The 15,438-nt window shown below is 52.0% G+C and overlaps 1 protein-coding gene across 8 annotated transcripts in view; it reads right to left on the bottom strand.

Moving 5' to 3' along the window:
• Window positions 1–15,438, bottom strand: part of DCTN1 (dynactin subunit 1) — a 56,341-nt gene that overhangs the window by 40,024 nt on the left and 879 nt on the right. For 5 of the 8 annotated variants that reach the window (XM_058193845.1, XM_058193837.1, XM_058193838.1 and 2 more), the window contains exon 1: window positions 4,224–4,271. The exons of 2 other annotated variants lie outside the window; for them this stretch is intronic. In XM_058193845.1, coding sequence (XP_058049828.1) covers window positions 4,224–4,256 — 33 coding nt within the window. In that variant the 5' untranslated portion in view covers window positions 4,257–4,271. Of the gene's footprint in view, window positions 1–4,223; window positions 4,272–5,485; window positions 5,510–15,438 lie in introns of those variants that run through there. One more of the 8 variants, XM_058193843.1, reaches the window with a different exon arrangement.

Genomic DNA, 15,438 nt, shown 5'->3' with positions numbered 1-15,438 from the left:
GCCACGAAAGGCTTTCAAGGTGACAACCCACACCATGAATTGGACCGGGAAGCAAACTGGCAACGGGCGGTGTAACTGTCCCGCAGCTCGGTTCTGTAGCAGCTGAAGCATCTGGATACGCTTCAAGGGTGGCCGCACCTGGAGCACATTACAATAATCCAACCGTGAGATCGCCAGAGTGACGGAGCACAGGGGCTCCCAATCCAGGAAAGGGAGCAACTGGTGCGCAACACAAAGTTGCACAAGGGCTCTCCTAGCTGCACCTGCCATCTGCTCATCAAACAGGAGTTGCGAGTCCAGAGTTGCACACGGGGTCCATCTGGGGTAGTGCAGCCCTGTCCAGAACCGAAGTCGGTTGCTATGTGTGCTGTTACATTCTGGAGCAGTTAAAGTTTCTGGGTGGCCTTCAAGGGCAGCCCAGCACCGTCTGGGCATTTTGAAGCTTGGACTGGCTGATGCACAAAGCAGGCGCCGCTTCTGTTGCTGGGCCCCCGGAGCGCTTTAGGTCATGCCCAGGATGGCTTGCCTTGTTTAGACTGGAGAGAGCAGCTGGGTCACAAGACTGTACAAAGGGAACTGTTGTGTCTCGCCCGCTCCCCCTGCCGCAGCCGGGCCCCTCTTATCTCCTGCCAGACGCTGATAGTGCTGAAAAATGTCCTGGCATGCCTCCAGCCCCCAGCCCTGGCACCATGCCCGGACAGGCCGAACAAACAAACCTCCCTCCGATAGCATGTGCGCCTGAAGCCAGCCACGAGCTGAGATTACCAACAGCTGGAGACGAAACGATGCAATGGATAGACCCACGCTTCCGGAGAATGGAGAGGCGACGTCACCAAAAGGAAGGGAGGGGCAGGCCTGGATAAGTGCTGAGTCATGGAGCCACACCCTATGGCCTATATAAGGGATCTGCTTTCTGGCATTCTCTGAGTCAGGCAAAGTCTAACTTGGATTGCTGAAGTCACTTCCTGGTCTCCTGCCTGCCTTGAGAACTCTGATAGGACTTTGGCAGAGCTGCAGAGGCACGCTTGATACAGACTTCCCCGACCCGGCCGTCAGCGGAGGAGTGGGACACGACAGGAACCCTTTTGCCTCTGCTGAAGCTTTTGGTTTATGTTTACCCAGAATGGATGGAGCCATGCAAAACCAGGTGGCCAGGCGATGCCAGAAGGGCAGAGAAATAAGTATGTTTCTTTGCCACCCTCTTTGCCACCCTTGTTGCCCTTAATACAGGCTCTGCCTTCCTGCAGCAGCACTCCGGGCATCTCTCCTGGAGCTGAGCCAGAACCTGGGGCCCACCTGCGACCCAATCCGAGGCTGCTGTCCATGGCTCCTTCCAAGCAGCAGCTAAGGCCGCTTCCACTGACCTGTGTCCAGAGCCACCCCAGCTCCCCCTGAAGCGCCATTGGGTCCATCCGGCAGCAGGGCCGGCAGGAAGGGACTGAGGACGAAGTCTCCCCATTCTAGATCCCCTACCACCATATCCCAAGGCAAGCACCAGCTGCAGCGAACCGCCATCAGCCTGAGAGTCCCATACCCCACACCAGGAAGATCTTCAGCCGCTCCATCCCCAACGAGGAGGAGCAGCAGCAGCAGCTCTAGGAGGGCCTTCCTTGGCTTCAGTAAGTGCTTGGCCACTGTAGGCTTGAATCTGAGCTTACACCCACAACCAGTCAGGCTCCCTTGTTTCCTGCCAGCCTTATTCCAGGTGTCTCTGCACCCACTTCACCTTCCAGAATAGCAACACCCGCCCACCCTGGAGCTGCAAACAAGGAGAAGCTCACAGCATCAAAAGCACTTTAAAAAATATTCAGTAAAACCCATCAGAAAAACATCCACAAAAATTAATGCCCCAATAATTAGGAACTGGCAAAGTGAACTAAGCAAACCCTGAGGCTTGATTGAAAAAAGCCCCGGCAGCCCCTGCTCAGAGCCCCCAGCACTTCTCAGCCCTTTCCTAGCCGGCAGGAAACCTTCATTCTGGAGCAGAAATGTTCCTCTCTCTCCTGCCGGAGGTGCCACGGGCAGAAGGCGGGAGGACAGCTGCCCTGCTTCACCTGAAAGTCACCTGCCAATTGGGCCTTTGATCAGCCTCACAAATCTCTTCCCTTCCTATACCCCAAGATTAGAATTTGGGTTGAAGCCACAAAAAACTCAAGACTGCAGCGATGCTGGGGGAGAAGACGGCCTACCTGGCCAAAGCCCTGAGCCAGCTGACAGACGTCTGAGGAGACCGTTGCCTGCCCTTCCCCTGGGCCCTCCAACTGAGGCTCTCCTCACCAGCCCTCCAGGAAGACGAGGGCTCCACCACCGGCAGATGCCAGCATAGGCACAGCTGGGAAGGGATGCGGCTTTACTGCTGCAGAGGAACCAAAGTGGCCTCAAAGGCAACCCATGTAGAAGCGCAGATAAGGATCAAAGCCAAAATCTCCAGCATTCAAACTTAGGTTTGACAAAAGCCTGCAACTACCTGGAAAAGAAGCTGCCAAGGCAGCCGAGGATGTGAGAGGAAAGCGGAGGGCCACCAGGGGACACAGAGGACTCTGCCTGGACGAGGTTCTGAGTTAATGACTCTGCAAGGAACAGCAGCCAGCCCAGAATAACCAACCGCCTGCATCGGCCGCCACTCCTTTCCTGAAGTTGGCCTACCTGTCTGGCCATTCAGGTCAGAGGAAAGCCCCCCCCCCCCTCACTCACTCTGCGCCTTCTCCTGAGTCACTTCCCCTTTCAGAGCCAAGACATTCATCCATCTCCAGTCAGGCATTTTCAGCTTGAGTTACGGTAACTAAAGGATAATTGGGCTGGTCTAACAAGGTTTTAAATGGCTGCTTTATTTTCTGCTGTGAGTAAAAGGACAAAGAACAAAAAGCCAAGTATGCATAAGGGTAGGAATGTGGGGCAAGCAAGCAAGCATGTTGGCACGCGCATTTCCTTGCTTTGGCTCATAACCCCTACCTTTCGCCTCTTCAGCTGAGCAGGCCTCTCCCATTAATTCTGCAACAACCACCATGAACGGTTACAGCATTAGCCAGGCCAAGCCACAAAGTCCAATCATCCCAAGCAAAGAAGCTACAGCTACTGGCTACGATCTGTGTTGACTTTTCTAAATCCAAATGCAAGGCAACCACCCAAATGCTGCTCAGCATCATGTGTCTAGTCCCACAATCTCCTTGCATTCTAAGAGATCGAAAACAAAACTACCATGCAAGAGGGGAGACACCGCCCTTCACTTTTCCAATGGTCCATCTCTTCGAGGACACCATGCCCGGAGACACCACCTGTCCACATGTTCTAGAAAGGCATATACAACACCAAAAGTTTTCCTCATCCTGAATCAAACGGTTGGCACATCACAGCTCAGAACTGGCCAGGGGTCATTTCCCAACCTATCTGGTCATGCTGCCAAAGGGTGGCCTCCGGATCTCCTGCCTGAGAAACCTCTCTCCACCCCCAAGTTAAGGTGCACAGCTAGCATCAAGGCCTCCTTCAGGCCTGGACAATGGCTAAAGGAAGGTTCACTGAAGGAAGCGGACACCTCTGGGAGGCTGACCGCATTTTGCATTTGAATGGTCAGATAACTTCCTCCATTAATCAGGCAGTGTCACTGCAGGAGATAAGAAAGGCACAGCTGGAAAGCCTGGGAATGTCACTCTTCTTTGAGCCGCTTGTGCTTCCAGGCTTTGCACAAGAGAAGGAAGAGGAAGCTGCTCCCAAGTCCCCAGAGCTCAAAGCACATTGCCACGCCATCCCTCTGATGGCCTCTAGAGATGGGTGGAGAAAAGAATCGGAAGAAAATGGCAAAACCCCCAAGAGGAGGGGCCCACTAAGCGTGCAGGGGACACCCAGGCCACGATGGGCTGGCAGTCTGGGCTTTCAGGGACCGTCCACAACCCTCTCGGTTTCAGTGGAGAGAGAGACCAAGAAGGGGCAAAGAGCCAAGAATGGGAAGGGTGAAACACGGGGCCCAGGTGCCCAGCTGACTGCCAAGAAAGCCAGAGGCAAATCCCAACTGCAGAGGCTTTTCTGGCAGAGAACATTGGCCTACATCCCTCCTCTGGACACACAAAGCAAGGCCAGGGGCAAACAAAACATGGTACCTTTCTCCTTGTTCTCTCTCCCTCTCCTCACCCACCCAACTGCTGGTGCTCCTCCCCTGCCTGGAGAGCCACCCGGTACCCAGCAGGAGCCCGGGGTTGCCCAGTCCTGGGCCCCTTGTTGTCACTCACCTGGCCATAGGGGTGTCTCTTGACCTGGGCCATGCTGATGCTTTTTCCTGCCAATTTTGCTCCGGAAAGGCAGCCTCAGCTCATAGCCAGGACAATCTGGCAGGATTCTGCTTTTAGGTCAGAGAGGAAGCGACCATTCCTGGGTGCCGGGTGGAGACCCCAGGGAGGCCAAGGCGAAAGAGGCCTTTTTGTGGGAGAGGTCCCTAAGCCTCACACACACAATCCTGCCCAGCTGATGGAGACTCACTCTGCGCTAGTGCTGCTCCAGACTCTTGTCACAGGAACTGCCAGCCCACTGGGTCCTAATGCTAGATTGTTCTGCCCCAGACCCACAAAAGCAACACGGGAGGCTTGGTAAGGTAGAGCAGGGACCCAGGGAGCCCCCAGCTCTGGGACTGACCCAAAGAGCAGCACAGGGCAGGCACTGGCAGCCCCAGCTCAGCTGCAGGAGGCTCCCTTCACCCCAGGAAGCTTCCAGAGAACCAGGATGACAAAAGCATCATGCCCAGGTCTACGGCTTTGAGCTCCACTCTTCACAGGAACAGCGCACATGCATGCGCGCGCGCACACACACACACAGAGCCTGCCTCCCTTTTGACCAGCAAGGCATTCATCTACCACCCCTGAATTGCTCTCTCCTGGGTCCTCGTGGAGATGGGCTCCTCCCAGCAGACCATAAGGGAATATCCAAATGGAAAATGCTCAGACCCCACAGAGGCTGCCCTGATCTGAAGGCCTGCAGGACCAGACTGGCTGAGGTCCAAAGACCCTCCCAGGCCTCCTGTCAAAGTATCTGTCTCCCTGCAGCCATGAAGCCACTGGATGGAGCAATGGGGAAACGACACCTTGACCCCCAGGCCCCTCTGGGAAACCCCCAGCAGGGCTGGACTCCTCCCCCTCCCCAATTGAGCAGGGCTCTGCCAAAGGACACCAAGGGAAGCCAAGAGTGAACAGATTCCACCAGGTCTCACCCTGGCTTACTGAGATGCTTCTCAGACTCTACCCATAAAGTCTTGAAGTGCGATACTCTGAGATCAACAAGATCACTCTCCCTCTGCCTCTCTTATACAACAATGAATCCACGATCTTGACTATTAATGACTCTATCCAAGATTAGGTTACATTGAGATTAAAAATGCGGGCATAATTGGTCTTCTCCAAAATCTCTGCACTGGACATCACTTTCTCAAGCACTGTGTACAAAAAGGAGCATTTACGACCCTCTACAAGTGACAGGACCATTTTATCACATAAGGACCCACCGGTCACTCCTGGGGTCCTCCTGGCCAACCTCCAGACGAGCAGGGGTCAGCAGATCCCCCCAAGGGCTCCACAAGCCAAAGCTGTTCTATTCATTGGAACGGAGCATCAACATTCACACCAGCAAAAGGCTACATGATTTTCATCCTCAAGATGCTTCACAAATCCTTCACATAGATCCTTCAGGAAGCCGAGGGGGCTACAATAAGCTCCCGATGAGCTGGAAGCTTCATGCAAAGGATATGACTGGAAATGCAAGGATGGGAGGCCACCAGGAAAGCTTCCCTAGCTGCCTCTGCGGTCACACCGTCAAACTTCATATGCAGACTGATGGGAGCCTGCCATGGTCCACCTCACCCTGCTCTTCCCACAAGCTTTTACAACATTGAGCAGAACTGCACCTTTAAAGAAAAAAGGAGTCAGAAATTGGTAACAGCAAAAAGGCAAAATTTGGCAAAGCTTAGCAGACTCAATATACCTGAGCAGAGAAAAATAGCAGGATTTGATCCTAGCTAATGCAATCATTTTGGCGAAGTAAAAAACCAAAGCTTTGCCCAGGAAGCTTGGCCGCCTCCAGCTATTCACATCTATGCCAAGGACAGAGACGGGCTCCTCCTTTGGCCCAATTCTGTGAAAAAGCTCCAAGTAGAGCCGGGCTCTGGACGGTGGTAACGGGCCCGGAGCCTCTCGGGGAGGCCCTCCTTGCAGGCGGTCTGGAGTGGCCATGGCTGCAGGAGACACGTGACCCACCGAGGCCTATGGCCACTGCATTAGTGCCCCACCGACCACAACTGCAGATGTTACTCGGCCAATATTCAGATCTACCGGCCAACTTTGAATGGTGTAATTTTGGGCCATGCTCACCTTATCAAAAAAGGTCTGGATAGAATCGGCCCCCACCTATATTTGGTGATGTCACGGCCCTGGGTGGCCTCCAAGGAATGAGGAGCCCAGTTGCAGCCCTTCCCCCCCATCTGTACTAGGTAAACCCGGGAATAATTGGGTGCAACTAGGAAGGTGCATTTCTAGGTGAGATGGATGGCATACAAATATAATAAAATAAATAATAAGGTTCCCTGAATCTCTCCAGCGTTTTGTCTTTCAGTCTAAATGACAATCTGCCTTTGATGCCCAGAAAAGGGGTGGCAGGCATTTCATAGCCGCCTCAGGCAAGAAAAGCAGGAGCCTCAGCCCAAACTGGCTTCATCAGCAATAACAGCCTCTCTGGTAAAATTGGCTAGCTTTGGAAAGCTGGTTTTTCTTCCTTTTAGATCTTTCAATTTTCCGTCTCTTGCTGCATGTTGTCCAGAGACTTTTTACAACTGAGCAGCATATAAATTGCAGAGATAAATATTATGGAAGACTCTCCCTCCAAAAGCTAGATTAACTTTGACATTATTATCTTTCTGGAAGCTTTTAAAATTAATTTTTTTCAGAGAATATTGTTTACACACTGATATTCCCAGTCTAAGTTATTTTCATTTTTGCAATTGACACAGTTATCATTATGCATCACGGAGAATTGTTTGACTGCAGCAGTTTACAAAATTAATACATGAATGGCCCACCTCCGCGCTCTTAAATCAAGAGAGGTCAAGATGAAGGAACCCCCCATCCACATAGAGTCCATTACAGGCACTGCAGCATATATAAATAACTCCTCTGTGCCTCCCCGAAAAATGAATTAGCTTCCATTTCACTTACAGGCTTTTTTTTGGAGAAACTTTATTTTCAGAATTCTGACCTTGCAGGGTGGGGAGGGATTTAATAGACCAACTGTACATAGAACTAAATAACTTTGCACCACGGTACCCAAGAAGCCATCACCTGAGCTACTGGAGGTGCTGGCCGGGGTGGCAGTTGAGATTCCCAGAGTTTTGGTCATGGGAGATTTCAACTTGCCATCGGCCGGCTTGTCATCGACGGTGGTCCAGGAGTTCCAGGCTTCCATGACGGCCTTGGACCTGATTCAAGTAACTGATGGCCCTACACACACGGGGGGAGGCACACTAGACCTGATTTTCATCTCTGGACAGTGGATTAATGATCTGGAATTAGGAGATTTAGTGACGGAACCAGTGTCATGGTCAGATCATTTTCTCCTTCGCCTGGACTTTCGGACCGCCGCTCACCACCGCAGGGAGACGGAGCCAATGAGTTGGTTCCGTCCCAGGCACCTGATGGACCCTGAGAGGTTCCAGACGGAGCTTGGGCCGTTCCCTGAGGATCTTGCCCACGGCACGACTGAAGAACTAGTTGCGGCCTGGGAACGGGCCGCGGCTGGGGCTTTGGACCGTGTCGTGCCTTTGCGGCCTCTGACCCGGTGTAGATCTCAATTGGCTCCTTGGTTCTCTGAGGAGCTGAGGGAGATTAAACGCCGGAGAAGACGCCTAGAGAGTACCTGGAGGTCTAGCCGTTCCGAGGCTGATCGGACACTAGTGAGATCTTTTACTAAGACCTACCTAGTGGCAATGAGGGAGGCGAAACGTTCTTTCGTTTCCACCCTCATTGCATCGGCAGATAACCACCCGGCCGCCCTGTTCCAGGTGACCCGCTCCCTCCTTCACCGGGGGGGCGGGATGACCTCTTACAGGGACGTGCTGAGGAGTTTAATGGTTATCTATACGATAAAATCGTTCAGCTTCGGGATAGTTTAGACCAAAATTGCGATGATCAAAGTGGGATGACAGAGGCACGTCTTGTTGAGGTTGTTTGGGATGAGTTTGATTCTGTGGCTCTCGAGGACGTGGACAGGTTACTGGGGAGGTTACATGCAACCACATGTTTACTGGACCCGTGTCCTTCCTGGCTGGTGCTGGCTACTCGAGAAGTGACACGAGGCTGGCTCTGGGGAATTATAAATGCTTCATTGTTGGAAGGGGTTTTCCCCGCTGCCTTGAAAGAGGCGGTGGTGAGACCCCTCCTCAAGAAGCCTTCCCTGGATCCAGCTATTTTGGGAAATTATCGTCCAGTCTCCAACCTTCGCTTTGTGGCGAAGGTTGTAGAGAGTGTGGTTGCATGGCAGCTTCCCCGGTACCTGGATGAAGCTGTCTATCTAGACCCGTTCCAGTCCGGCTTCCGGTCCGGACATAGCACGGAGACAGCTTTGGTCGCGTTGGTGGATGACCTCTGGAGGGCCAGGGATAGGGGTTGTTCCTCTGCCCTGGTCCTATTAGATCTCTCAGCGGCTTTCGATACCATCGACCATGGTATCTTGCTGCACCGGTTGGAGAGTTTAGGAGTGGGAGGCACCGTTTATCGGTGGTTCTCCTCCTCTCTCTCCGACCGGTCGCAGACGGTGTTGACAGGGGGGCAGAGATCGACCACGAGGCGCCTCACTTGTTGGGTGCCTCAGGGGTCGATTCTCTCGCCCCTCCTGTTCAACATCTACATGAAGCCGCTGGGTGAGGTCATTAGTGGTTTCGGGGTAAGTTACCATCTGTACGCTGATGACACGCAGCTGTACTTTTCCACCCCGGATCACCCCAACGAAGCTGTCGAAGTGCTGTCCCGGTGTCTGGAAGCCGTACGGGTCTGGATGGGGAGAAACAGACTCAAGCTCAATCCTTCCAAGACGGAGTGGCTGTGGATGCCGGCACCCCGGTACAGTCAGCTGCAACCGCAGCTGACTGTTGAGGGCGAGTTATTGGCCCCAACAGAAAGGGTGCGCAACTTGGGTGTCCTCTTGGATGGGCGGCTGTCGTTCGACGATCATTTGGCGGCCGTCTCCAGGAGGGCCTTTCACCAAGTATGCTTGGTTCGCCAGTTGCGCCCCTTCCTTGACCGGGATGCCTTATGCACGGTCACTCATGCTCTTGTCACTTCCCGTTTGGATTATTGCAATGCTCTCTACATGGGGCTGCCCTTGAAGTGCACCCGGAGGCTGCAGCTAGTCCAGAATGCAGCTGCGCGGGTAATAGTGGGAGCAACTCGTTGCTCCCATGTAACACCACTCCTGCGCAGTCTGCACTGGCTCCCTGTGGTCTTTCGGGTGCGCTTTAAGATTTTGGTTACCACCTTTAAAGCGCTCCATGGCTTAGGGCCCAGGTACTTACGGGACCGCCTGCTGTTACCTTATGCCTCCCACCGACCCGTACGCTCACACAGAGAGGGTCTTCTCAGGGTGCCGTCCGCCAAGCAATGTCGGCTGGCGGCCCCCAGGGGAAGGGCCTTCTCTGTTGGAGCTCCTACACTTTGGAACGAACTTCCCCCTGGTTTACGTCAAGTGCCTGATCTTCGGACTTTTCACCGTGAGCTGAAAACGCACCTATTTATTCAAGCGGGACTGGCTTAAAAGGGACCCTTAATTGGGGTTATTTATATTTTAGGGTTTTAAATTGTTTTAAATTCTGGCCGTCTCTGTAATATGTTGTTTTAATCTTGTTTTAATGTGTATATTGTGGGTTTTATTTGGCTGTACACCGCCCTGAGTCCTTCGGGAGAAGGGCGGTATAAAAATCTAATAAAATAAATAAATAAATCACATCTCGCAGGAAACCTTCAGGGCTAGAATCTTTCTGGATTCAGTGAAGTCTTCCTCTCTGAACAACCGGCTATGACTTTATGTATTCCCTTTCCCTGAGCACAATGACATTACCCGTCTCAGGTGATCCAAAACAGGATAACGAAGGAAGCACCGCACATAATTTAATTGAACCAGGATATCAATAGACCAAATACAGAAAATATTTAAGAAAAAGTATTTGATTGTGCAGAAAAAAGAAACGCAGAAAAGACTTCTGGGGAGAGGCTGGAAGCTGACTGGACAGAAAGCCTCCTCCATTCCTGGCCTTGGCCAGATCCAGCCCACCATCAGAGCCACCAGGGAGCAGAGGACATGAGCTACTGAAGGCCCACACCCCTTGAGCATGTCTTAAGAGTGCCAGACCCCCCCAGGGGAGTGGTAAACTACTTCCGCCCAGGCATCTCTCAGGTCTGTAGACCCCGAGATACTTTGCTTGGTTCCCAGAGGAAGAAGGAATGCCAGACTGAAAACAGCTTTGCAAAGGGAAAGAAACGGCACAAAGGGATGAAGAGCCAGCGAGGCTCTTTGGAACCTCTCTGGACAAGGAGACGACAACCTATGTGTGTGGGCTGAGATCACCCACAAATGCTACTGACAGCTGCTCCTTGTGAAGAGACTGCAAGATGATGGGTCTCCAGCCAGTTCACAGCTCTAAGGAAAAAACAGTCTTCTTCCTCAATCCACAGATGGCACCGTCAAAGGGTTCATATATTTCCTTTTATAATCACTTCTAGAAAAAATGGTTAATTGCTTTTCAGCCATTAGAAGCCTTTGGATAGACAAGTTGGCTAAGCTTCCTTCAATTCTGACAAAGTAAGTTTTAGCTACAAGTTTAAATACTTAAGAAAAAAAATGGAGTAAATAGCAAAAGGGTGATTAAATCTTTTGATTTTAAAAAGTTACAGACTAAGGGTCCAAATAAATTTGAAATATTGGTGGTGCAGATAGTTCTTGGGCCCCTTAAGGTGGCCTAGGTTACACTGCTGTTTTGCAAAGCTACGTTGGTTGCAGTTTTGCTTCAAGGTGCAATTCAAGGTGTGGGTTACCACCTTTAAAGCCCTGTGCTGGCAGAGGGTGCGTGCTGCAAACTCTGTTGGCCAAGGAATTTCAGTTGGCGGGATGCAGGAAAAAAGAAATTTTTCCGCCATGGTTCCTGCCCTTTGGAACATCGTCTCCTCCACCCCCCCACCAGGGGTACTTGAGGCTCTTACAAAAGGTCAGCAGGGTGGACACAGCTCACGCGTACAATGTTCCAAAGGGGAGATCTGCACCCACCCAGCTGATCTTCCATAAGGGTCTGAAGACCTGGTTCTGCCACTTGGCCTGGGGCCCAACGCGGGAGCACCATTCTGGAGGCGGCTATTGGATTAAGAAATCTCCACATGCATCTTGTGTTCCCCTCCTCCATACCTTTTAACTGTACTTACTTTACAGTTGTTACTGTATTTGTTGTTTTATCATTTTAATGTCTACCGCTTTTAATGCTTATAGGCTGCCCAGAGTTACCTCTAGATGAGATGAGATGCGTATACAGAAACACATACATAAAGGTATTTGAAATCATAAAGAATCCTTCCTGTGGGAAAATGTTTTTGTTTTGAATTTTAAAAAATGAGATTTTAAAAAATGGGCACTAGAGGGAACCAGAGAGAAGTAAATAATACAATTAAAGGAGAACACATAAATTCCACTTGCAGGTGAAGTAAACCCTTCTAACACTGGATATATTGAAGAACATTTTTTGAACAACAATGGATTCGGGAGTTAATTTTAATAGTGTCATCTGCACAGAGATTGTTTCTAAAAGATGTTCTGGAAGAGAAACAAGTTTTACCTAACAAGAATGAGCTGAAAATGGTTTGACAAATGACAATCTACAAGAATGAGAGGGGAAAAGATGTTACAAAGAAACTTGTTTTTGGAAGCTCTTTGGGCATCCTCCGCTGACCTGGGGAGGGGGTGGGAGCCACAACCAGTCATTCAACTCCCCTTGAAGGGTGTTCTCATTAACAACTTTCTCAAAATTGGTGCTCCAAAGCTTTTATATATTAATCCCTTCAATTCCTGCTGAGGAAAAAAGATTTGTCACCGAAGATTTTACTAGCTAACAATTCATCATTCCTCCCAAGGGCCCTTCTGCTGCCCCCTCCAGTGTCCCCAAACTTCAGGCCGACCTAGTGGCCGGTTCACCTTCCAGCCTGGCTCTTCCCCAAAGGGAAACTGGAGCCCACCAGGCATTAGGACCCTGAAGGCGTTAAAGAGTGGGCATCTGCGCACTGGCAAATGCCACCATTTCACGACTTTGGCAGCAGGTGAGCCCCCTTCTCCAGGGAGGAGAGCAGGGCAACTGCAGCAGCACAAAGGGGGCCCTGGCGCAGGTGGGCTTTTCGCCCATTTTTCTGCCTTGTTTTTTCAGCAACAGCTGGAGCGATTGAGGGGAAGACCAAGACAGCTGAGGATGTGCTTCGCTGAAGGGTAACCATAGCAACACAGAGAGCGCTGAGGAGGATGCTGGCTGGTAACCAGGTGAGTTGCTTTTGGTGCAGGGTGGTCCCATCCAGTTCAGTCAGGGGGGAGGGGGCTCTGTGGCTTCCTCAGGTTTTCCTTCATTTCACCTTCACTAGAGACAGCCCCAGAAACCCCCAAACCTGCTCCCGCGGATCTGATCTCCTCCCTTCTTCCAGCCCCGCCATCATCTGTTCTCCATCTACCCTGCATTTCCCTCACTCTGTGATTTTTAACTGAAGAGCAACACAGCTGGATTGAAAGCGTCCAAAGGAAATAGCCTCTCCGTTCCATTCAGTTCAGCTCCAGCTGCCTCGGGCTAGATCCCACCCCAACACACACACCCCCGACCCTGAGCCACTATGGCAGGGGTATCAAACTCAGTTTAATTGAGGGCTGCATCATGGCTGCGTTTGATGTCGGGGTAGTGATGGGGTGGTAGCCAAGGTGGGCGTGGCCAGCTTGATGTCACTCATGTTGGGGGTGCCTGTGGTGGCCCGAGTGCTCTGCTAGCAAAAACGGGCTCCTGAGCTCCATTTTCGGCTGCGACAGCCTCCTGCAACCCTCTGTCACAAAAACAGAGCTCGGGAGGGCTGCAGAGCAGTGGTGGGTTGCTCCCGGTTTAGTCTGGTTCTTGCGAACCAGTAGTAAAAGTGGCGGGAGGCTCCACCCACCCACCCAGACGTCATCATGGATGATCTGCGCATGCAGATACGCGCACATTCCCGTTGCAAGCCAGTAGTAAAGGTAAGTAGAACCCACCCCTGCCGCAGAAGCACTGCGGGCTGATCCTTCGCTGTTTCCAGGGTGGCCCCACAGGCCAGAGCTAAGCACCCCGTGAGCCAGATCCTTGAATTTGACACCCCTGCACTATGGCTACTTGAGAGGCTGGGAAGCCACCAAGCCTACCTGCAGGGGAGGGGGCAAGATTGGGGAAGACCACCGGCCAATGGCAGCATGATGGCCTGGCCATTGCTCCCCAGGAGCACCTTGTTCAGCCAGACTGTTAGAGGAGCTTTCTGGATAAGAGTTACTCCCCTTTTGACCAGATATGCTGGGGGGAAAAAGCTGCAGCAGGGCATCAAAAGATGCTATAAAGAAAGGTGTCTCCTCTGGACCAGGAGGGTCCCATCCTCAGGGAGATCTCCCTCTGAAAGCCATGGACTGGAAGGGGTGCCACAGAGTCCTCTCTCCTTCTCTTGGCCTAAATATACTGCCTATCAATGCCTACAGCACAGTTCAGGACTGGTGGTGTAGGAATCCACAGCCATGGAGGCTTATTCAGCCAGCCGTGACTAAACAAGTCATACCTTAACATGACCAAAGCTATGGTAACATTGTATTCAAATCCCACTTGAAATTTAACTTTGTTTTTATTTATATCCAAAAGAGATTGTTCTAGGTGGAACATGGGGGTTTCTGGTGTATTAAATATCAGGATGCAACCACTGCAATCACCAACCAGAGTAGTGGGAGGGAGGGAGAGAGGGACGGTGGCATGGAAGCCCATTTGTCTTTCCCAAGGAATCAGCACAGTAGCTGCAGAGGCAAACCAACCCAACACACCTCCCGCTCCTACTTTGCTCACAATCACAACCCTATGAGGAGGTGGTTGGAGGGTGGGGGGAAGAGAGAGTGACCCAAAATCACTTAGTTGGCTTTCAAGGCTACAGCAGAACTTGAACGCAGTCTCCTGCTTTCTAACCTGGTGCCTTAACCACTAGACCAGGGGTGTCAAACTAAATTTCATTGAGGGTTAGGCCGCATCAGGGTTGTGTTAGATGGGGGCGGGGAAGTTGAGGTGTGTGTGGCCAGGGTGGGCATGGCCAGCTCGACATCACTCCTGTGGGGGGGGGAGGGATGGGACACCTGCTGTGGCCAAGTGCTAAGGCAGGACTTCCCTCAGACCCTCCCTCACTTTCATAATTTCCTTCGTTCCTTCTCTTTTTTCTTCCCTCTTCATTTTCCTTCCTTCCCCTCTTTCCTTCTTTTTCCTTCCTTGCTCTCTTCCCATCTTTCCTTCTTTTTCTTTCCTCTTCCCCTTTCTCCTTTCCTGTCCCTTCTTGCATGCTCAAATGCAAAAGGGGAAACATTTCTCGTTTTGTTTTGGTTTTAGTTTGTTTTGCTAACCCTCTGCCAGTGAAAATGGAGCTGGGCAGGGGCTGTCACGCCACCCGGACCCATTTTCAGCCATGACGACCTCCTGCAGCCCTCTGCCAGCGGAGCTCATGGAGGCGCATGCTCTGTTTTTGCTGGCAGAGGCACTGTGGGCCAGTGCTTTGCCGTTTCCAGGGCGGCCCACAGATCTAAGCATCCCGTTGAGTTTGACACCACTGCACTAGACCAAACTAGCTCTTAGCAGTTGCCAAGTGCCGGCTGGAGTCCTCCTTGGCATCAACATGCAACCTTCCCTCGCTGATGCCTAAAGTAAGCACTCCAGGCATGGGCGGGGGGGGGGGGGGAGAGAATGTAGGGTTATAAAACTTCCCCAGAGAGACTGTTCCCAGCATTCAGGCTTACTATGGCAGATTGGGGGAAAACCCCTAAGGAATCAACAGGGAAAATTTTTAATAAAGATGATCCAGTTGTTTTGTCCTGGCAGCAACTTTAATCTCCTCCCGTTTCACCTGCCATCTGCCTCCTTTAGAATCCGGCCCGGCCCCCTCCCGCCGCTCAGGCGCTTCCAGATCAGTCTGAGGGTCAAACAGGGCAGAGCCGAGCGGGGACCCCGCCCCTGAAGGGAAGAGCTGAGGAGTCGCCCCATCGCAGGAGAGGGTGGGGGGAGGGGCGGGAGCTACTCGGAAGGAAGGGCGGGAGGGGGAGGGGGGCTTCTCCGGGCTCCCCTCCCACGCCGACCATCTTCTAAGGCCAGTGACGGAACTTTGCCTCCCAGAAGCTCAAGGCGCCTCCACGGCTCTCCTCCGC

This window comes from Ahaetulla prasina, chromosome 8 (assembly GCF_028640845.1).
Source record: "Ahaetulla prasina isolate Xishuangbanna chromosome 8, ASM2864084v1, whole genome shotgun sequence".
In the NCBI taxonomy this organism is placed as follows: Eukaryota; Metazoa; Chordata; class Lepidosauria; order Squamata; family Colubridae; genus Ahaetulla; species Ahaetulla prasina.
This window is presented reverse-complemented; position numbering and strand designations above follow the sequence as displayed.